General features: G+C 49.7%; 1 protein-coding gene across 1 annotated transcript in view; it reads left to right on the top strand.

Annotated features, from left to right (window-relative positions):
• The window catches only part of LOC146356195 (uncharacterized), a 50,487-nt gene that overhangs the window by 9,450 nt on the left and 18,045 nt on the right, over positions 1-22,992 (top strand). Inside the window, exons 2-4 of the mRNA XM_084830037.1 lie at positions 13,059-14,083; positions 15,734-15,860; positions 17,158-18,230. Of these exons, the coding sequence (XP_084686163.1) occupies positions 13,301-14,083; positions 15,734-15,860; positions 17,158-18,230 (1,983 nt within the window). The 5' untranslated portion in view covers positions 13,059-13,300. The remainder of the gene's footprint in view (positions 1-13,058; positions 14,084-15,733; positions 15,861-17,157; positions 18,231-22,992) is intronic.

Here is a 22,992-nt window from a genome sequence, read left to right as displayed (position 1 = left end):
CCAAATTCACCATCCACACATAACTGCATGGGACTGATACAATAAGCCACAAAACCTCCACAACAACAAGGTTCTGCTAACTGGAATTGCAGACCTGTTTTTTTTACGGGGGGGGGGGATTTGTACAAGTGCACATTACTGGTAATGCACACTAGCACAAGTGCACACTTGCACAAGTGTGCTAATGCGCATTTGTAAATGAATGCCGGAAGATGAGCCCCTCAGGTCGGAAGGTGCCCAATATACTACTGGGGAAGAGCAGAGGGAATTTCCAAGTAGTGCCAGAAAGAGTGAAGCAGCTGGGCCAAAGCCGAAAGGACACTCAGCTGTGGATGTGTCTGGTGGTGAAAAGAAAGTCCGATGCTGTAAAGAACAATATTGTTTAGGAACCTGGAATGTAAGATCAATGAATCGAGGTAAGCTGGAGGTGGTCAAACATGAGATGGCAAGATTGAACATCGACGTCTTGGGAATCAGCAAACTAAAATGGGCAAGCATGGGAGAATTTAATTCAGGTGACCATTATATCTACTACTGTGGGCAAGAATCCCTTAGAAGAAATGGAGTAGCATTCACAGTCAATAAAAGGGTGGGAAAAACAGTACTGGGGTACAATCTCAAAAACGATAGAATGATCTCAGTACGAATCCAAGGCAAACCATTCAACATCACAGTAATTCAAGTCTACGCCCCAACCACTGAGGCCAAAGAAGCTGAGGTTGACCGGTTCTATGAAGACCTACAACACCTTCTAGAACTAACACCAAAAAAAGATGTCCTTTTCATCACAGGGGATTGGAATGCTAAAGTAGGAAGTCAAGAAATCACCAAGATAACAGGCAAGCCTGGCCTTGGTGCACAAAATGAAACAGGACAAAGGCTAATAGAGTTTTGCCAAGAGAACACGCTGATCATAGCAAACACTCTTTTCCAACAGCACAAGAGGCGACTCTATTTATTATTATTTTATTTATTATTGCATTTATATCCCGCCTTTATTCCTCTTGCAAGGAACCCAAGGCGGCTTACACAATCCTCCTCCATTTTATCCTCACAACAACAACCCTGTGAGGTAGGTTGGGCTGAGAGTCTGTGACTGGCCCAAAGTCACCCAGTGAGCTTCCATGGCCAAGTGGGGACTAGAACCTGGATCTCCCGGCTCCCAGTCCATCACTCTCGCCACTACACTACACTGGCTCTCCAACTCTACACTACACTAGCTCTACTGACTCTACACATGGACATCACCAGATGGTCAATATCGAAATCAGATTGATTATGTCCTTTGCAGCCAAAGATGGAGAAGCTCCATACAGTCAGTAAAAACAAGACCTGGAGCTGACTGTGGCTCAAATCATGAGCTTCTTGTTGCAAAATTTCGGCTTAAATTGAAGAACATAGGGAAAACCACTAAACCATTCAGGTCATATCCCTGATGAATATACAGTGGAGGTGAGGAATAGATTTAAGGGATTAGACCTGATAGACAGAGTGCCTGAGGAACTATGGACGGAGGTCCGTAACATTATTCAGGAGGCAGCAACTAAATCCATCCCAAAGAAAAAGAAATGCAAGAAAGAAAAGTGGCTGTCTGATGAGGCTTACAAGTAGTTGAGGAAAGAAAGGAAGCAAAAAGCAAGGGAGAAAGGGGAAGATATATCCAACTGAATGCAGAGTTCCAGAGAATAGCAAGGAGAGACAAGAAGGCCTTCTTAAATGAACAATGCAAAGAAATTGAGGAAAACAATAGAATGGGAAAGACTAGAGATCTCTTCAAGAAAATCGGAGATCTCAAGGGAACGTTTTGTGCAAAGACGGGCATGATAAAGGACAAAGAAGGCAGGGGCCTAACAGAAGCAGATGAGATTAAGAAGCAGTGGAAAGAATACACAGAAGAACTATACAGGAAAGATCTTAATGTCCCTGATAGCCATGATAGTGCGGTCACTGAATTTGAGCCAGACATCCTAGAGAGTGAAGTCAAGTGGGCCTTAGGAAGCATTAGTATCAACAAAGCTAGCGGGGATGACAGTATTCCAGCTGAGCTATTTAAAATCCTAAAAGATGATGCTGTTAAAGTGCTGCACTCAATATGCCAACAAATTTGGAACACTAAGCAGTGGCCACAAGACTGGAAAAGGTCAGTTTACATCCCAATTCCAAAGAAGGGCAATGCCAAAGAGTGTTCAAACTACCGTACAATTGCGCTCATTTCATGCCAGCAAATGCCAGCAAGGTTATGCTCAAAATCCTACAAGCTAGGCTTCAACAGTATATGAACCGAGAACTACCGGAAGTACAAGCTGGATTTCGAAGAGGCAGAGGAACTAGAGATCAAATTGCCAACATTCGCTGGATCATGGAGAAAGCAAGAGAATTCCAGAAAAATGTCTATTTCTGCTTCATTGTCTTTGATTGTGTGGATCACAACAAACTGTAGCAAATTGTTAAAGAGATGGGAGTACCAGACCACCGTACCTGTCTCCTGAGAAACCTGTACGAGGGTCAAGAAGTAACAGTAAGAACTGGACATGGAGCAACCGATTGGTTCAAAATTGGGAAAGGAGTACGACAAGGCTGTATATTGTCGCCCTGCTTATTTAACTTATACGCAGAGTACATCATGAGAAATGCCAGGTTGGATGAATCACAGGTCGAAATTAAGTTTGCCGGGAGAATTATCAACAACCTCCGATATGCAGACGATACCACCCTAATGGCAGAAAGCGAAGAGGATCTAAAGAGCCTCTTGTTGAGGGTGAAAGTGGAGAGTACAAAAGCTGGTTTGAAACTCAACATTAAAAAAACCAAGATCATGGTATCTGGCCCCATCGCTTCCTGGCATATAGAAGGGGAGGAAATGGAAGCAGTGACAGATTTTGTTTTCTTGGGCTCCAAGATCACCGCAGACGGTGACTGTAGCCATGAAATTAAAAGATGCTTGCTCCTGGGGAGGAAAGCTATGGCAAACCTAAACAGCATAGTAAGAAGCAGAGACATCACCGTGCCGACAAAGGTCCGTATCATCAAAGCTATGGTTTTCCCAGTAGTAACGTATGGTTGTGAGAGCTGGACTATAAGGAAGGCTGAGCGCCGAAGAATTGATGCCTTCAAACTGTGGTGCTGGAGAAGACTCTTAGGAGTCCCCTGGACTGCAAGGAGGTCAAATCAGTCCATCCTAAAGGAAATCAACCCTGAGTGCTCATTGGAAGGACAGATACTGAAGCTGAAGCTCAAATATTTTGGCCACCTAATGCGAAGAGAAAACTCCCTGGAAAAGACCCTGATGCTGGGAAAGATTGAAGGCAAAAGGAGAAGGGGACAGCAGAGGATGAGATGGCTAGATAGCATCACCGATGCAATGAATATGAACGTGAGCAGACTCCAGGAGAAAGCGGAGGACAGGAAGGCCTGGTGTGCTATGGTCCATGGGGTCACGAAGAGTCGGACATGACTTAATGACTGAACAACAACAATCTCAACATCAGGATAAAAGCTCCATGTGAAGAAGCCCTTCATTTCACTTTCCCTTGGTCAGCAAAGATGCCCCATGTTGTCCTGGTCCTATGTTGCTTTATGAAGCATCTGGCCTGGCTGCTAGGAGAGGCCTCGCTCTCCTAGCAGCTGGTTTAACCCGTCCTGCCAGCTACTAATGTAAGCAGCAAACTGGCCTGGGTCAACTCACAGGAGGATTCCTCTAGCAAAACATTAAGGCTGACATATTCTGTAAGGCAATATAGAACCAGGAAAATGTAGGGCATCTTTGCTGGTCCCAGACACTCATCCTCCCCATCTGGATTTGGGCCTGCAAGACCAAGGAGAAGTGCTGGGTGCAGGGAGGATAAGTTGGAAGCAAGCACAGTTTGGGACATTGCACAACATCATGACTGATCACATCATAATCACTGGTGAACACAGCGCAGAAGACTGGGAATATGGAGGAAATGATATCGGGCAGGACCTAGCTCTAATTCCATTTTCAAACTTTTCTCAGTGGTATTATTTGTTTAAAATGGATCATGAAAGAGCTCAATACCGGCACACTCTTATTTTTACTTCTTCGAGGACCTCATTTACAGAACTACGTTCCCAAACCATGCCCTCAGCATTCTTGGATGGAACATATAGGCACGTTCCAAGAAACCTACGGTTCTGTATCTGTGGTATGGGAGAGATAGAGGATATTTCACATTATATACTGTACCGCCATTTATATCAAAATCCCAGGGAGAGATTCCTGGGACAGATTTTGGCATCCTTACGGGGTAAAAGTATCGATGTGAAGATTTGCTGGTTACTATCAGACTGCGACCCTGATGTCACACACAAAACAGCTTGGTTTGCTAAGACTGCAAAACATATTCCTGCAATTGCTCTGAATGCTATTGCAGTAGACTGTGCCGGTGATTTGTGGAGGGTGCAGTCCTATGGGGATAGGTGGCTGCCTCCAAACTTGTAGGCGACCGTCTGTCCAATGCAGGGAAGGAGAAGTGGGGGAAGGTGGGGCGGGGGAAGTGACTGCTGGACAACACTTAGGATGTGTCCTACTGGCATTTCTGCCTTCCCTGTCCCGGAACACCCCCCCCCCCCAGGAACGCCCCATTTTCGCTGCGCTGTGTTCCTCTTCCGAGTGCGGAATGCAGGGCCATTCTGAGCTACCTGTGCGGCAGCACAGGACAAGGGAGAGCTCTGAGGTCAGTTCCTGGAAACTGATCTATCCTATGGCCATCTAGCCTTTGACTAGCAGCCATAGGATTGCTCCCTAGCTTGATTTCTGTTTACGTTCTGTTATTGCATGATGTTTTCAGTTATGTCGCTTGTAATGGCTATTAGTCAAATACAATAACATATTCAGATTCAGAGAAAATGATATCCATTGAATTCTAATACCCTAAAGAAGGACCTGAGGGTCCAAAACACGTTGGAGTTCTTTATTAAAGCATTAAACCTCATTTTTTCTACCCTTTTGCCCTTGGCTTTTCCTGCAGTTCCTGTGCGGGTTTCTCCTTTTGTTGGCTTTTGTGGAACTTCAGGCAGCATAAGGTAGCCTTAACTCTGGCCTTAAACCATCAGGTTTTTTCATCACTGAATATAACTAAGGCTGGTTTAACAATAGGCAAATGTAATTTGATGATGTCAAACGTTACGTGGTAGGGCTAAAAGCTAAAGGCACACTTTGGTGGTAATTTTTGAGGCTGTTTTGATTCTGTTATATTATTGTAATAGACATTAAAGTTGGCTTTTAATTCTAATAATGTGGTAGTTTGTTTAGGACTTATTGCATCACTCCTATCTACTCATGTGTGGCTGGTGAATTTGGTTGATTTGGCTCACCTGGAATCTGTTGCTCTGGGCCATTTTCCAAAATACAAACCGTTGCCTGGAACAGGTACCAAAATGTGGTTTCTGTGGACAATTTGTGGCTTATTGCATCGGTCCAATGCAGCTATATGTAAGTGGTGGATTTGGTTGATTTGGCTCTGTTAGAAGCTGCTGTTCCAGACCATTTTTCCAGAATATGGACTATTGCCCGGAACAGGCAGGAGCAGCCCATCCATATAGGGGAACGACGGGGTTGCCTAGGGCACCAAGTTAAGTGGGGTGCCAAATTCGAGGGAAAAAATACCCATGTAAAAAAACACAGATCTCATTATTTCATATTATGCATATAATATCCTGAATATCATTGGTGCCCACAGGAATTAAAGCACTAAAAACACTTGCTTCACTGTATATCTTGGCTGAGAAGGTTGTAACAATATTTCAGTTTATCTGATCTCAGAAACATTGATTGGACAGATAGATGGACAGAAAAACCAAATAATTATGACTCTGTTTAAATAAATACACTTTAAAAGCATTAAATGGAAAATAGGGGCAAAATGTTTCCCAGTTTACCAAAAACCTCAGCCTACATCTGCCTTTGAGGGTGGGGGCACCGACTGCATAGTTCGCCAGTCATGGGCAGCCAGTCTTGGGCCACCCCTGGGAATGGGTATCAGAACGTGGTTTCTGTCGAGGTTTTTATGGGTGGCTAGCAGTGGTTGTCTTCAGCAACGGAGATCATTACCTTGTCGTGGTGCTGGAGCTTGAGCACCTCAATGACGTCGTGAGCTAAACTGTGAAGGGACACCCAAGACGGGAAGGTCATGGCAGAGAGGTCAGACTAAATACGATCCCTGGGGAAGGAAACAACAACCCACCCCAGTATTCTTGCCATGAAAACTAAATGGATCAGTACAACCAGAGATATGTCGGTATACCGTCGGAAGATGGTCAAAAAGCTACTGGGGAGGAACACAGGATAAGTTCAACTAGCCCAAGATGTGATGATGCAGCTAGCTCAAAGCCAAAAGGATGGCTAGCAGCCGATGGTGCTGGTGGTGAACGACGAATCCGATGTTCTAAAGATCAACAAACCATAGGAACCTGGAATGTAAGATCCATGAGCCAGGGCAAATTGGATGTGGTTATTGGGGAGATGTCAAGATTAAATATAGACATTTTGGGTGTCAGTGAACTGAAATGGACTGGAATGGGCCACTTCACATCAAATGACCACCAGATCTACTACTGTGGACAAGAGGACCACAGAAGAAATGGAGCAGCCTTCATAATTAATAATAAAGTAGCTAAAGCAGTGCTTGGATACAATCCAAAAAATGACAGAATGATCTGAATTCGAATTCAGGGTAAGCCATTTAACATCACAGTGATCCAAATATATGCCCCAACCACAGATGCTGAAGAAGCAGAAGTAGATCAGTTCTATGAGGATCTGCAGCACCTACTGGATAGTATGCCAAACAAAGATGTTATTTTCATTACAGGAGACTGGAATGCTAAGGCGGGTAGTCAAACGACACCTGGAATTACAGGCAAGCATGGTCGTCCATGAAGTCACAAAGAGTCGGAAGCGACTGATCGAATAAACAATAACAAAAACAAAAATGGTCTGGGAGAAAATGAAGCAGGACATAGGCTGATAGAATTTTGCCAAGACAACTTACTGTGCATAACAAACACTCTCTTCCAACAACCTAAGAGACGACTTTATACATGGACTTCACCAGACGGTCAACACCGAAATCAGATTGACTACATCCTTCGTAGCCAAAGGTGGCAGACATCTATGCAGTTGGTAAAAACAAGACCTGGAGCTGATGGTAGTTCAGATCATGAACTGCTTATTGCACAATTTAGAATCAGACTAAAGAGAATAGGGAAGACCCACAGATCAGTTAGATATGAGCTCACTAATATTCCTAATGCATATGCAGAAGGTGAAGAATAGATTTAAGGGACTAGATTTAGTAGATAGTGTCCCAGAAGAACTATGGACAGAAGTTCGCAACATTGTTCAGGAGGCAGCAACAAAAAACGTCCCAAAGATAAAGAAAACCAAGAAGGCAAGATGGCTGTCTGCTGAGACACTGGAAGCAGCCCAAGAAAGAAGGAAAGCAAAAGGCAACAGTGATGGGGGGGGGGGGGATATGCCCAATTAAATGCAAAATTCCAAGAGGTTAGCCAGAAGAAATCAGGAATTATTTTTAAACAAGCAATGCGCGGAAGCGGAAGAAGATAATTGAATAGGAAGGACAAGAGACCTCTTCCAGAATATTAGAAACATCGGAGGTAAATTCCAGGCAAAGATGGGTATGATCAAAAACAAAGATGGCAAGGACCTAACAGAAGCAGAAGAGAGCAAGAAAAGGTGGCAAGAATATACGGAAGATCTGTATAGGAAGGATAATAATATCGGGGATAGATTTGACGGTGTGGTCACAGACATCCTGAAGAGTGAGGCTGAATGGGCCTTAAGAAGCATTGCTAATAACAAGGCAGCAGGAGACGATGGTATCCCACCTGAACTGTTTAAAATCTTACAAGATGATGCTGTCAAGGTGATGCATGCCATATGCCAGCAGATTTGGAAAACGCAAGAATGGCCAACAGATTGGAAAAGATCAACCTATATCCCCATACCAAAAAAGGGATGCACCAAAGAATGTTCAAACTATCGAACAGTGGCACTTATTTCACATGCCAGTAAGGTAATGCTCAAGATCTTGCAAGGTAGACTCCAGCAATTCATGGAACGAGAATTGCCAGATGTACAAGCTGGGTTTAGAAAAGGCAGAGGAACCAGAGACCAAATTGCCAATATCCACTGGATAATGGAGAAAGTCAGGGAGTTTCAGAAAAATATCTATTTCTGTTTTATTGAATCTTCTAAAGCCTTTGACTGTGTGGATCATAACAAATTGTGGCAAGGTCTTGGTGGTATGGGGATACCAAGTCATCTTGTCTGCCTCCTGAGGAATCTGTATAACGACCAAGTAGCAACGGTAAGAACAGACCACGGAACAACGGACTGGTTTAAGATTGGGAAAGGAGTACGGCAGGGTTGTATACTCTCACCCTACCTATTCAACCTGTACGCAGAACACATCATGCGACGTGCTGGGCTTGATGAATCCAAGGCTGGAGTTAAAATCGCTGGAAGAAACATTAACGATCTCCGATATGCAGATGATACCATTTTGATGGCTGAAAGCGAGGAGGACCTGAGGAACCTGATGACGGAGGTGAAAGAAGAAAGTGTAAAAGCTGGGTTGCAGTTCAACCTCAAAAAAACCAAGATTATGGCAACCAGCTTGATTGATAACTGGCAAATAGAGGGAGAAAACGTGGAGGCAGTGACAGACTTGTCTTTCTAGGCACAAAGATTACTGCAGATGCTGACTGCAGCCAGGAAATCAGAAGACGTTTACTTCTTGGGAGGACAGCAATGACAAATCTTGATAAAATAGTTAAGAGCAGAGACATCACACTGACAACAAAGGTCCACATAGTTCAAGCAATGGTATTCCCCATAGTAACCTATGGCTGTGAGAGCTGGACCATAAAGAAGGCTGAATGAAGGAAGATAGATGCTTTTGAACTGTGGTGCTGGAGGAGAATTCTGAGAGTGCCTTGGACTGCAAGAAGATCAAACCAGTCCATACCTCAGGAAATAAAGCCAGACTGCTCACTTGAGGGAAGGATATTAAAGGCAAAACTGAAGTACTTTGGCCACATAATGAGAAGACAGGACACCCTGGATAAGATGCTGATGCTAGGGAAAGTGGAAGGCAAAAGGAAGAGGGGCCGACCAAGGGCAAGGTGGATGGATGATATTCTGGAGGTGACAGACTCGACCTTGGGGGAGCTGGGGGTGGTGACGGCCGTCAGGAAGCTCTGGCGTGGGCTGGTCCATGAAGTCACGAAGAGTTGGAAGCTACTGAACGAATAAACAACAAAAAAGCAATGGTTGTAGTGGAGCCAGTGCTCACAGGAACACAGCACCAGGACTTTCTTATAGCAGGACTGATGACATCATCTGCCACCCCCCTCAGACTTCCCTGTTCCCTCTGAGCTTAGCTGCAATCCCCACAGCAGGTGAGGAAAAATGAATTTCCCCAGCAACAGTATTTTGCTCCCTGTTGAAATGGAGAGTATTTTGGGGTGGCCTGGTGCCGAGTGGGCCATTAAGCTTGACAAAAGCCCTGCTCCCGGTGGAGAAGAAAACGGCTACAACTGGTGTGTTGATCTGGTTCAACGCAGCTGCCTGCAGTTTTGGTCTCTCCTTCCGGGCGTGGCTATGGGGACTGTCGTGATGAGCTCCTGCACTTCAAAATGCACCACTACAGCATGATTCTATGAAAGGCACAGGAGCTCTGTCGGGGGGACAAGCTGGCGACCCTCCTGCGATTTCATCAGAACCGCGCGCAACGGGCGCGTATCCGCGTTGCTGCTGCGTGGACCGCGCGTGGTTCGGGGAGGTGGCGTTCCCCCTGCCCCTTCTTCCAGAAAAACACACTTGCGAGGGAGGGAGACCCCCTCAGCTGTCGGATCGCTGCCATGAAACTTTCCACCGCGCAGGCGCCCTGCCAGAAGCAAAGCGCTCCGCCGCTTCAGTGGAGAGCCGCCGCAGCACGCTCGCTCTGACGACTCCCTTTTCCTGCTGCTTTGTTCTTGGAGGCGGCGGCGGCGTATTTAAGGGTTAAGCTGACAGAGCCTCGCTTCCCAGAGTGGACCAGAGAAGCCGCTGGGGGAGGTCACGCTTCCTCTTCCTGGTGGAGGAGTGTGGAGTTTGGCCTCTTGACCGCCGGCCTCTTCCAGGCGCCCTGGCGCGCAAACGCAGGTGAGGGCGGCCGGCGGCATCCGCGCGTCCTTGCGCGGCGAGGCGAGGCGAGGCGAGGCGGCGCACCGCCCCACGCGCGCCTTCGGGGGCAGGAGCGTTTGGGGCGAGGGCCGGCGCTCGACGGCCGAGTGCGGGGCTGGCCCTGCGGGGGCCTCCCCGCGCCTGGCCGCCTCCGGGTGCTTCGGACTTCGTCTCCCACCAGCTCCAGCCAGCGTGGCCGGCCGTGGGGGAGCCTGGGGGGTGGGGAAGCGCTCCCCCGCCGAGCGTCGGCCTTCGCCCCTTTCGCCAAATGTTCCTGCCTTGCGTCCCGCAGCGAGAAAGACCTTGGGAACCCAGGCTTGGAGGGAGATCCACCCACAGCCACCTCCGCACCCCTTCTGCCCCGTGGGTCAACGGTCTGACTCCAGAAGAGCGTTGTGCGCAAGGCGGCCCACGTTTCCTAGGCGCATAGGAGTGTGCCTTATTCCGGGGCAAACTATTGGTCTATCCAGCTCAGAGTTTGAGCAAGGTGGAGCTCTCTGGATTTTGGGGGACTCCAGCTCCCATCTGTCCCCAGACAGCAAGGACGACGCTTGGAGTGATGGCAGTTGTTGTCAAACAACCTCTGGCGCGCCACATCTCTCCCCCACCGCTGGGGGGTGGGAGCGCAGATCTAGCCCAAGACTCTTGTCCCAGAAGGCAGGGCTTAGAAGCAATGGGTGGGAATGGCAAGGAAGCAGATTTTGGCAAAACATTAGGAGAAGCGTCCAAATGGGAAGGGCAGTTCGGTAGCGGCACAGACGGCTTCAGAAGATGGTGGGCTGTCCTTCACTGGTGGTGTTTCAGCAGAGCTTGGACGGTCGACTGACAGGGATGCTGTAGCTGGACCCTACATTGCAGGCCCTGCCTTGAGTGGGGATGAGGGGGCTGGAGTAGATGACCTCCTGGGCTCCTTCTGACTTTTTGATTTGATGAATACCATTTATTCCGGTTGGCAATAGCTCTCCGGGGTATCTGTCACAGGGACATCATTCTCCATCACTGCTACCTGATCCTTTAAAAACAAGAACAACCACCTGGAGATGCAAGGGTCTGAATGTGGGACCTTCTCCATGCAAAACAGGTGGTCTGCTAATGAGCTCAAGGCCCCCTCCAGCATTTTAGGAGAAGAGAAGGCAAGGAAAGGCTTGCTGGATCAGACCAGAAGTCATTCTCATCCAGCATCAGTGGTGGAGCAGCTGCTTTGCAGGCAGAAAGTCCTGGGTTCAATCCCTGGCATCTCCAGCTAGGGCTAGGAAAGAATCCTATGTGAATCCCTGGATGGCGAGTCTCTGCCAGTCCATGTCAACAGTACTGGGCTAGATGGACCAAGGGCCTGACTCTGTATAAGGCAGTTCTCTATGTTCCTATTTAATTCAGTCCTTTATTCAGAATCATGAGGACTAGAATCCTACTTCATTTTTTAGGCAAATAGCTCAGGGGAGGAGCTCCTGCTTTGCAGGCAGAGGCCTCAGGTTCAATCCCTGGTATCTCTAGGGCGGGCTAAGAAGGATTCCTACCCAAATCCCTGGAGGGACAGCTGCTGCCAGTCCGTGTCAGCAATACTGGGCTAGATGGACCAAGGGGCTGACTCAGTATAAAGGCGGCTTCCTATGCTCCTATTTAATTCAGTCCTTTATTCAGAACCATGAGGACTAGAGTCTGACTTTATTTTTAGGTGAAGGACAATAGCTCAGTGGTGGAGCCCCGGCTTTGCATGCAGAAGGTCCCGGGTTTTATCCCCAGCTTCCCCATGTAGGGCTAGGAAAGAATCCTTCCTGAAACCCTGGAGACCAGCTGTCCGTCAGTGTCAACAGCACTGGGCTAAATGAACCAAGGCTTTGACTCAGGAGAAGGCCGCTTCCATTGCTCCTGCCAGTGTCCCTTTTTCCCCACAATGGCAGACCAGATGGTACTGGGAGCCCACGACTGATCGTATCTCTTGCTTGCGTGTCGTCTTAGCTTCAGCCCAGGGCATCTGAAGTTGAAAAGATATATATCTGCTTGAGGGTCTGATGTTGTTCCAAGAAGGTAATGCTGCACTAGATGGACCAGGGATCTGTCTTACTGTGGAGCTGGGGTCTCCGATGTAGTTGCTGTGGGCACCAAAGCTCCATCTTGTACAGCGTTCTGTTGCCGACAGTGGCTACCAGGTGCCGTCGTGAAGAACTGCTGGCTGACCATTTAAACTAGAGATGCTGGGGGTTGAACCTGGGACCTTCTGCAGGCAGAGCTTGAACTTTGCCCCATTCCTACAAGCAGGTTCTGAGGGCAACAGCCTTCACTCTCGGCTGTCCTTCTCTAGCCACTGTTGAGGGGTATACTGCCTCCAAAGCTGGGACCTCTATTTAGTGATTTATTAGCTATTTATTTGTTGATTGGTTTCTTTTGCATCCCGCCTTTCCTCCAAGGAACCCAAGGCAGCTTACATAGTGCTCTTCTCCATTTTATCCTTACAACTACCCTGTGAGGTAGGTTAGGCTGAGAGTCAGTGGCTGGCCCAACATCACCGAGTGAGCTTCATGGCTGAGTGGGGACTAGAACCCGTATCTCCCAATTCCCAGTCCAGAACTCCAACCACTGCACTGCACTAGCTCTCAAGTTAGGTCTTTAAGCCATCAAAACTGTCTGCTGGCTCTTTTGGAACAGCAATACTGAAACAGAGATGTGAAGACCCAGGGGAAAAAAGGGGTGGGGACTGAAAAACGAGGGTTTTCCAGTGACCTTTTTTCTTGGGGGAAAATAATGAGGGTCCCCCACGCCCCGAGCCCTTCAGATCTTTAGCTGAAGCTGAATTTTTATGTCTGTGTATTCTTATTTCTCTGTGTGTCTGTCTCCCCCCTCTTGCCTCCAGGAAAAGCCCTTCTTCTCATCAGCTCCTCTTGTGAAACAACTTGGTCACTTAAGGACTGTGGCGTTCTGCAATACCCCTGAAAACGTCCTCCCACCAATCTTGTTGGACCACCGAATATGGGTAGATAATTCAGTCGAAGTGTGTCTGTTGCTGTTGCCGACTTCTTCTTCGTGTATGCATGTTCTGGCCTGTTCCTGTTAAATCCAAGTGAGAGCACATCCGGGGGCTGAGAAAAGGCCGTCATGAGACACAAAATGGTGCCAGAGAAGGGGAAAAGTCCAAATGCGGATTTCCAGGACCGGGCCGCCCTAGAGCCGGGGCTGCAAGAAAGGGGACAGCTGGAGGAGCAAGGTCAAGTAGGCCTTGAACCCAGAGCGGCACTGGAGAGACCAAGGAGAACCTCCCCGGAACCTGAGGCAGGCAATCATCAGGTTTTTGCGAAAAGGGAAGGCCCTGAGCCAGGGATGAACGAACCCGGGGACAGGCGGTTGAAATACTTAGACCCGCGCGCGGCCTTGAAGGCCGCACAGTCCCACAACTCGGGGTGGGGAAACCCAGAGCAGCTGGAGTCCGAGCCGTGGGAGAATGCCAAGGCTTGCTTGGCCTCGTTGGAGGGCGCAGCTCAAGCGTACCGGAAGTTCAAAGGGTTACCTGACCTCAGCAGGGAGAGCCCAGGGGACTGCCGAAGGCACGAGGTCCCCAAGATGGAGGAGATCCTGAGGGAGGACTCGGCTGCCATGGACATGCAGCGGACGCTGTTCCGGGAGTTCCGCTACCAGGAGGCCGAGGGGCCCCGCGAGGCCTGCAGCCGCCTCTGGTACCTCTGCCACCGGTGGCTGACGCCAGAGAGGCACTCCAAAGAGCAGATCCTGGAGCTGGTGATCCTGGAACAGTTCCTGGCCATCTTGCCATCAGAGCTCCAGAGCTGGGTGAAGGCCGGTCGCCCTCAGACCTGCGACCAGGCAGTGGCCCTGGCCGAGGATTTCCTGCCGAGGCGGCAAGAGGTCGGCCATCAGGACCGGGAGGTGAGAGCATTTGGAAAACGTTCCTTGCAATAGTCCCTACTCACTTTTCTTCCCCTAGGCCAGTCTTTCCCAACCTGGTGCCCTTCGAATGTTTCGGCCGACATCTCCCAGCATTCCTGACCATTGTCCATGCTGGCTGGGGCTGATGGGAGTAGAAGTCCAAACCCTCTGGAGGGCCCAGGCTGGGAAAGACTCTCATAAGCCTTAGCAGGGTGTGTGTGTCCTGCAGCCCTCCAGATGTTTTGGAGAACTCCCATCAAACCCAGCCAGCATGGCCAGTGGTTGGGGATTATGGGCATTGTAGTCCAAAGCATCTGAAAGTCAAATCAGACACCCCTGGATGCGAACCAACAGAGTCAAAGTACGAGAAGGGGGATGTTGACCAACCTTTAGGAAAAGCTTCCTCATGGCGCAAGCTGTGTTGGCAGCAGAACAGACTGACTCAGAAGGTGGGGGGCTCACCTTTGTTAGGGTTTCTGAAGTAGAGGCTGCATAACCACCTATCGGGAGTGCTGCAGGCTTTCCTGCCTTGGTAGGACTAGATCACCTTTGGAGAGTTCCTATGAAATCTGTGACTCTGCAGGCTAAGTCAGCCTTCCCCAACCTAGTGCCCGCCAGAGCTTTTGGCCACGCTGGCTGGAGTTGATGGGAGTTGTAGTCCAAAACAGGGCACCAGGTTGGGGAAGGCTAGGTTCGCTGGACCAATGACTGGATTTGCATGTTCAGAAAAGACACCGCCAGCAATCCAGTGCCTTGGACTCAGGGCTGTTCCATAGGGCACCGAGATACTGTTCATCCTTGGTGTGAGGGGGCAGAACCTGTCCTTTTTGCCTCTTGAAATCCCTCCTCCCAACTTCCCACTCTGTTCTGGAGACCAGGAGAAGAACGTCAGAAGAGCCGTGCTGGATCAGACCAAGGGTCCATCTAGTCCAGCATTCTGTTCACACAGTGGCCAACCAGCCGCCCATGGGAAACCCAGAAGCAGGACAGGAGTGCAACAGCACCCTCCCACCCATGTTCCCCGGCAACTGGTGCCCATAGGCATACTGCCTCTGACACTGGAGGTAGCACATAGCCATGAGGTCTAGTAGCCACTGATCGCCGCCTCCTCCATGAATTTCTCCAATCCTGTTTTAAAGCCATCCAAGTTGGTGGCCATCACCACATCTTGTGGAAATGAATTTCATAGTTTTACTATGTGCTACCTCATAGCTACTGGAGGTAGCACATAGCCATCATGACTAGTAGCCATTGAATCCTGAACTAGATAGGTCCTTGGTCTGATCCAGCATGGCTCTTCTTATGTCCTTATGGGATGACACCCAAACAATGTTCTCCATTGAATTTGAAGGCAGCAGGCTAACTTAGGGGGCACAGAGTAGGCTGCATGGTATAGAGTTCTCTCATAAGAACATAAGAGCTGTGCTGGATCAGACCAAGGGTCCATCTAGTCTGGTGTTCTGTTCACACAGTGGCCAGCTAGCTGCCCACGGGGAACCCACAAGCAGGACGTGAGTGCAACAGCACCCCCCCCCTTGCCCGTGTCCCCCAGCAACAGGTGTACATAGGCACACTGCCTGTGATACTGGTGGTAACATATAGCCATGAGGACTAGTAGCCATCCATAGCCAGACTGTGCTGCTGTTTCAGGGGCCAGGATTGATCCCGGAGGTGGCCTTGAGTTTCCCCACAGCTGAGCAGCCTCCGTCGGTTGCAGGAGAGAAACAGCTTTGCTCCGAGATCAAGCAGGAGCGTGACGGCGATATCGAATCGGAGGGTGAGGGTTCCCTGTGTGTTTCATTCTTGATGATCTCACATTGGGCTTGGGGATGGTTTTTGACTTTGGCCATGTTTGCACAGCACTTTAAGGCAGGAATCCAGACTTATTAAACGCTGTCGCTACTGCACGTGGCCCAGTCCCTCCTGCTTCGCTCCTCCCACTTGCCGACCAGGCGGGGGCAGCTTGACATTCTGTGTGAACTTGGGATGATGGCTGTTCATGCCCAAACAACCCAGGATTCATAAGCCAGCTTTAAACCAGAGTTTGTTTGGCTCATTAATCCTGGCACAATAAGCCATCATCCCTGGTGCCAATGGGTTTTTTTTTTAAAAGACTAATCACTGGGGGGGGGGGGGGCGCTGCTGGGGAAGGAAGGACTAACTCCCCTCTCTCCAACACTGTGCCACCACCCCTTGAAAAAGCATCCCTTCCCTGCTGCTACCTGGCTTTTTAAAAGCCTGATTTCAGCTGGAGAGGGACTGTGTGTGTGTTTGGGGGGGAGGGGGAGTGAGAGAGAGAGAGAGAGAGCGCGCAGATATGAGGGTGTGTGTGTGAATATGTATGAATATATTCCTGTGTATGTAGGTGGGCAAACGCATCACTGGGCCACGTACGAGCAGCGGAGGCGGCCCCGCTCACTTCGCGATGTGGCCCTTGCGGGCATGTGGCCTCTGACATGCTTGTCCGGAATTTGGCCCTTTGGCCAAAAAATAGTTCCCCAGCACTGTATTAAAAGGTTTTTGGTGCTTCCAGGAACAGCCTTGCCATTAGGTGGAGTGAGGCAGGCTGCTTCAAGCACTGGACTTGGGCAGTCGACATACCAGCTCTTTTCAATATGATATGCTAACTGGAAAGGGTGCGGTGCCATTTGGATTTTCCCGCATGGGTGGGTCACCCACACTGGATTCCTCTTGGTTCTTATTTGACCCTTTATGCCAGGGATGGAAATGAAATTGGAGTGCGGGGGGCAGATGACCTTCTCACCCAGGCCTCTGCAGGTAGATATGGTCCTCGGCTGACATAAGGGGAAGACAAAGGATGAACAAAGCCACTGGGTGTGCTGGCGAGGGCTAATGGAATTGTAGTCCACCAGCATCAGTGGCCCACTGCTGAGACAGGCCTTTAAGAACAGCAGAAGAGGCCTGCTGGATCAGACCAAGGGCCCATCTAGTCAGGCATTCCGTTTGCACAGTGGCCAACCAGCTGCCCATGGGGAACCCTTTGGTCTGATCAAGCAGGGCTGCTCTTGTGTTTTTCCTATAACGTCTCAGGCATTTCTGTCCATTTCCTGCAGGTGATGAGTGGATGTTTGAGACCAGGCAAGAAGACCCGCAGCTGGAAGATCCTGAGCCGGTGAAGCTCCGCAGAACCTCCTGGGGAAGACTCCCCTGGCCCCGAGAGGATGGAGAGCCTTCTGCAAGTCGCGGCAACGACAGATCAGAGAGGGAGAACTGCCAGGAGCAAAGAGTGGCTGACCTCTTTCCTTGTGCAGAAGAGGGTGGGGAGGGCAGCCAACCTGTCGTGGTGAAGAGGAGGCGTAGAAGCCGGGGGAAGAAGACGTGTGGCGTGTGCGGGAAGACCTTCAGCCGGAGCACGGTGCTGGCTGCGCATCAGAGGACCCACACAGGGGAGAAGCCGTTCATGTGCCAGAGCTGCGGGAAATGCTTCAGCTTCAAGTCCACCCTAGTGGCCCACGAGAGGACCCACACGGGGGAGAGGCCCTACACCTGCGACCAGTGCGGGAAGAGCTTCACCGTCAGCTCGGTCCTCACCCGGCACTACCGGGTCCACGTCGAGAAGGAGCTGTTCAACTGCTCCGAGTGCGACAAGAACTTCACCCAGAAGTCACAGCTGCTCAACCACCAGAAAGTCCATGTGCGGGAGAAGCCCTTCAAGTGCGCGCAGTGTGGGGAGGGCTTCAGCCGGAGCTCCAGCCTCAAGAAGCACGAGGGCTCCCACACGGGGGAGAAGCCCTTCAAGTGTCCTGATTGTGAGAAGTCCTTCAACACGTCCTCCCAGCTGGTCAAGCACCACCGGGTCCACACAGGGGAGAGGCCGTACACCTGCTCGGAGTGCGGCAAGAGCTTCAGCCAGTGGCAGATCCTGATGGTGCACCAGCGGACCCACACAGGCGAGAAGCCATTCAAGTGCGCCACCTGCGGGAAGTGCTTCTCTGACCGGGCTGTCCACATCCGGCACCAGAAGGTCCACACCGGGGAGCGACCACACCAGTGTGCCACCTGCGGGAAAAGGTTCACTCACCGCACGGTCCTGGTTAAGCATCAGAAGATCCATGCCAGGGAAGCTCTCAACTTGCTCCAACTGGGGGAGCAGCAGCAGCCCCCCCCGCTGCCCAAGGAAGCCTCATAAAAGCTTGGAGGCTGGCAAAAAACGAACTGGGGGTTGACTGCAGGTGAACCTTTTACCCCAGGGGTGTGAAACATGGGGCCATCCAGACCATTATGGACTGCAACTCCCATCAGCCAGGATAGCCGATAGTCAGGGATGATGGGGGGTATAGTAGTTGGGATTGTTGGGAGTTGTACTTCATTAACATCTGGAGGGCCACACACTCCCTGCCCCTGGTTTACCCCAGGGTGGTCAATGGCAGTGTGGACCTGTAGCAGCATAGGAAGCCTCTCCGGGTGGGTGTAGGCTTCTGATTGCATCGTGTCATGCTCCCAGCTCAGAGCAGGGTGGTGGCAGCAGAATTTTCTTCACTGTGCAGTTGGACCCCACAGATTTCGCTCCCGATGTAGCTGTACACTACCGTAAGCTTCCCTGGGGTAACTGGTTCTGCATACACGTCCCCATCAAAAACTCTTGGCTCGGTGTCTGAAGTGCTGATGACGGTTTTGTGAAATCCATCTATAATACCAGCTTCCTTGGGGTTCGCGTCTTTAGGCTATGCACTGCAATGAATGAAGCATCTATACAGTCAATGGAGGGCAAAGGAGTCCTTTGGATTTATGCATGTGCATTGGCTAATAGTAGGTAGTGTATTTCGGCTGGGAGGGGAAAAGTTGTTTCTCTTAATTAAGTTCTACAATTCAGTGTGTCTTTGTCCCATTCTGCTTTGGTGGGGTGGAATCTTTTCATTTCTGACTCTGGGGCCTGACACAGGCCTGTTCTCTCTATTAAATAAGATACTGTATATCATAAAAATGAATTAAACAATTAGAAGTGCCTAATCATTTGCCAGTCTGCGAGAAGTTTTCCTTTGGCTGCTTTCATTCATGATGGAACTGAGGTGCTCAGGACACTGTACAATTCTGCTCTAGAGGGTGGTGAGGTCCCATTTCGAGGTATTGGAGCCATTAAGACACAGAATCATAGAATGTAAGGGTTAGAAAGGACCCTTGGAGGTCATCTAACCCAACTCCTGATCAACATAGGAAATCTTCAATAGCACTTGGGGGGCTGAGCTGATCTTTCACAATCTTTCTCAGGAGAACCTTTATAATACTGTATCTCAGAGTTGCTAAATCACTTTCAGCCCAAGGGCCAAATTTCCTTTCAGAGAAGCTCTCTGGAAGGGGGCCCAAAGTCAAAAGGGGCAGGGCCGGGCCAAAAATACAAGCATAATTTAGCTTAAACTCTATCATCAATGGCACCCTCAATAATCAGCACCCCTGAACTCAGAGGCTTATGATCATCCTATGCAGGACAGGAGGAGCAGCGGAGATGATCTTCGTCTCCCCATCCTCCCTCCCTGCATTCTTCGCTAGACAGACTTGCTCATCTAGCAAAGACGTTTTGGAGGGGGAGGGACTGAGGCTGGCAGAGGCTCAGGATACCTCATATCCCAGCCTCTCCAGTCTCCTCCCCTCCCACCAAAACGCCTCCTTTTCTGTCCTACATCAGCCTTTCCCAACCTGGTGTCCTCCAGATGTTTTGCGCCTCAATTCCCATCAACCCCATCCAGCATAGCCAACCGTCAGGGGATAATGAGAGTTCAGCTTATATCGGGTACAAAAGATTAGGGCAAGCAGAGAGGAATTCCTGGCTGATTTCCCAACTCTTGAATTCCTGTCCTCCATCACTGGATTATTATTTTTATTACCTGGAGAAGATGCTGATGCTAGGGAAAGTGGAAGGCAAAAGGAAGAGAGGCTGACCAAGGGCAAGATGGATGGATGATATTCTGAAGGTGACGGACTCGACCTTGGGGGAGCTGGGGGTGGGGACAGCCGACAGGAAGCTCTGGCGTGGGCTGGTCCATGAAGTCACGAAGAGTCGCAAGCAACTGACCAAATAAACAACAACAAATACCGCCCAAAAGCCAAAGCTGTCTCCTGGCCTCAGGATTCCACCCCCTGTTTTGTCCCTGGCCCCATCTCTCTACTTTTTTCTACTTTTAATGATTAGACTTAGATGACAAGTAAGAAGCTGCGCTAACAAAAAGCTTGCAGTGTGGAGTTGTGCTGTCAGCTCTTCCAGCTGGCCAGTCAGCCGTGCCCTCCTCCACAATACTCCATTCTGTTCAACTCCTACTCTGTTTTCTATCCTCTCCCAAGTCAGTCAATGTTCCAGAGTTTAAAGGTGTCTTTTGCCTTGCATGGGAAAATGCCTTTAGATCAGCCTCCCCCAACCTGGTGCCCTCCAGAGACTGTTGGACTGCAATTCCCATGATCCCCAAGCCAACATATTGCCTGCCCCTGGAATAGATTGAAGCAATCCACGGTCCACCCTAGGGCCTGCTTTGGGCAGCAAAATCCAACGGATTCCTTGCTATGACAGATTATTGTATAGCACCATCAGTGTGCACAAGGTTTAGAAAGAATAAGAGGAATACATTCCCTGCCTCGGGACCTTACAGTCTAAAATAGGACACAGGGGAGGGAATTGGAGGTCAGGGTGAATGGGGTAAGAATCCCACTAAGCAGGGATGGGCAACCGGTGGCCCTCCTGAGATGCAACTCCCAGCACCTCTGACCATTGGCTATGTGTGCTGGGGCTGATGGGAGTTGGAATCTTCGTGGGAAAGGTGGTGTCTGAGGAGGGGGCTGATGGAAATAAGAAAGTGAGTGCCCTGAGAGGCAATTCTGAGCAAGACACCTTGGGATAGAAAGGTTCTCTCCACCACCCTTGCCTGCCATAAATGGCTTTAAAGCACTGCCCATGGGCTTAGCCTGTACGTTCACCCTTCTTCCCCGCACCTGTATTCATTTTATTTCAGAAAGTGTCCATACCACTTTTCATTTTAAAATAAAATTCCAAGGGAGTTTACAAGATAAAATCATGATGAGATACCATAAAACAAATCAATCCTGTACCTACTTACCCAGGAGTAAGCCCCCTTGAGCTCGGTGGGACTTACCTCTGAGTAGATGTATGTAGGAGTGCACTTTTACAATCCAAGAATGAAGGCAAGGCACAGGAGGGTGGAATCGGTGGACACCCGTGGCTCTGATTTTGGTGGGGCTGTGAATCTATTCCGGGTTTCAGTCAGAACTAGCCCAAACTCGAAAGGGGCTATCCAAGGGGCTGAACCCTATCCCCAAAGTAGGTCTAATGCCTTGGATGGCTCCTTTAGAGTTCTGGCTGGTTCTGACTGAAACCCAGGATGAATGCATAGCCCCGCCAAAATTGGAGCCATCTGTCTTCCCTAGGGGGAATCACTATTTATTGGATTTCTTAGGCACCATTCTCAAAAAGAAAAGGCTCAAGCTAAAACAACCAGTCCCATCATACTAAAATGCAACCACTCTGTAAAGCAGGGGAACATGAGGGTTTCCAGATGTCATTGGATTGCAGCTCCCATCAGTCTGAGCCAATGGTGAGGAATGATGGGAGTTGAAGTCCCAATGGCATCTGGGGTCCCAATGTAGACCCCATTGTACATTGTAGTCCCAATGGCCACATGTTTCCACCCCTTGCATAAAGCAACTAGAACAACAGTGGCAACCATAAACAATTAAAACAGCACAACTGTCTTTTATGGCACCTGCGGGCACCTCCAACAGCACCCATGAAGCTCTCCCCTCCTTGCCACCTTCAAAGCCACCTAAGGCCCCACTCCCAATAACAATAAGACCATTAAAGGTCGAGGGCAGAGCTGTTCCTTGGCCTGGGGCAGGGCGCCCCAGCCCTGAACCTATTTCCGAAAGCCCCCGATCCATTCCCCAGAGCTCTGTCTCTTGGTGCCAAAGGAAGGTCTTTTTCTTCTTCGCTTAATTGCCATGCAGGGCGCAGGGAGGTGTGATTTTCATAGGGGATTGCAGAAGGGGAGGGGAGGGTTAACACCCCCCTTCCCGCATGCCGCAACACCCACCCCTCAAATAAATCTCTCCCTGTGTGGCAATTAAGCTTCCAGGGTGGTGAGGGGACTTTTCCCAATGGTTTGGGATGATCTGAGCCAGGGTGCAGATGAACGGAAGAATTCATGTTATTTGAGATGATTTGGATGAGAAACGACTTCACTGGCTTTGAAATGGAAATAAATCCTAGTCATTATTTCTACCTTTGCATCTATAGGTAGGAATCAACAGATGTTTTAATTTTATGCAAATCTGTCCTATGGGCCTGGGCCCCAACTCTTTTAAGCACCTAGCATCACCTACTGGCCCAGGGTCTAAAATTACTAAGCTGCATCTCTGAACAGCCTAATGAAGCAGTCCCCAACCTTTTTGAATCTGCTGGCCCATTTGGGAATTTGAGATACTGTTGGGTGCACCACCACAAAATGGCTCCCACGGAGGACGTGGCTAGTCACATACTGACTGCTGTGGGGGGCTGGCTAGTCAAAAGTGAGCTGAAGAGATGGGGGTGGGGCTGGAAGGGAAATAGTGAGGCTAGAGGCTGGGAGAGAGGGGGAAATAGCAAGATAAAGAGGTAGAGGGGTGGGGAGAGAGCAAGGCTAGAGGCTGGGAGGAAGGGGGAAACAGCAAGGTAAAGGGGTAGAGGGGAGTGACAAAGCAAGGTTAGAGGCTGGGAGGGGGAAACATCAAGGTAAAGGGGTAGAGGGGAGAGACAGACCAAGGCTAGAGGCTGGGAGGAAGGGGGAAACAGCAAGGTAAAGGGGTAGAGGGGAGTGACAGAGCAAGGTTAGAGGCTGGGAGGAAGGGGGAAACAGCAAGGTAAAAGGGTAGAGGGGAGAGACAGAGCAAGGCTAGAGGCTGGGAGGAAG

This window comes from Heloderma suspectum, chromosome 2 (genome assembly GCF_057233095.1).
Source record: "Heloderma suspectum isolate Gila_16-S chromosome 2, 16-S_ref, whole genome shotgun sequence".
Classification (NCBI taxonomy): Eukaryota; Metazoa; Chordata; class Lepidosauria; order Squamata; family Helodermatidae; genus Heloderma; species Heloderma suspectum.
This window is presented reverse-complemented; position numbering and strand designations above follow the sequence as displayed.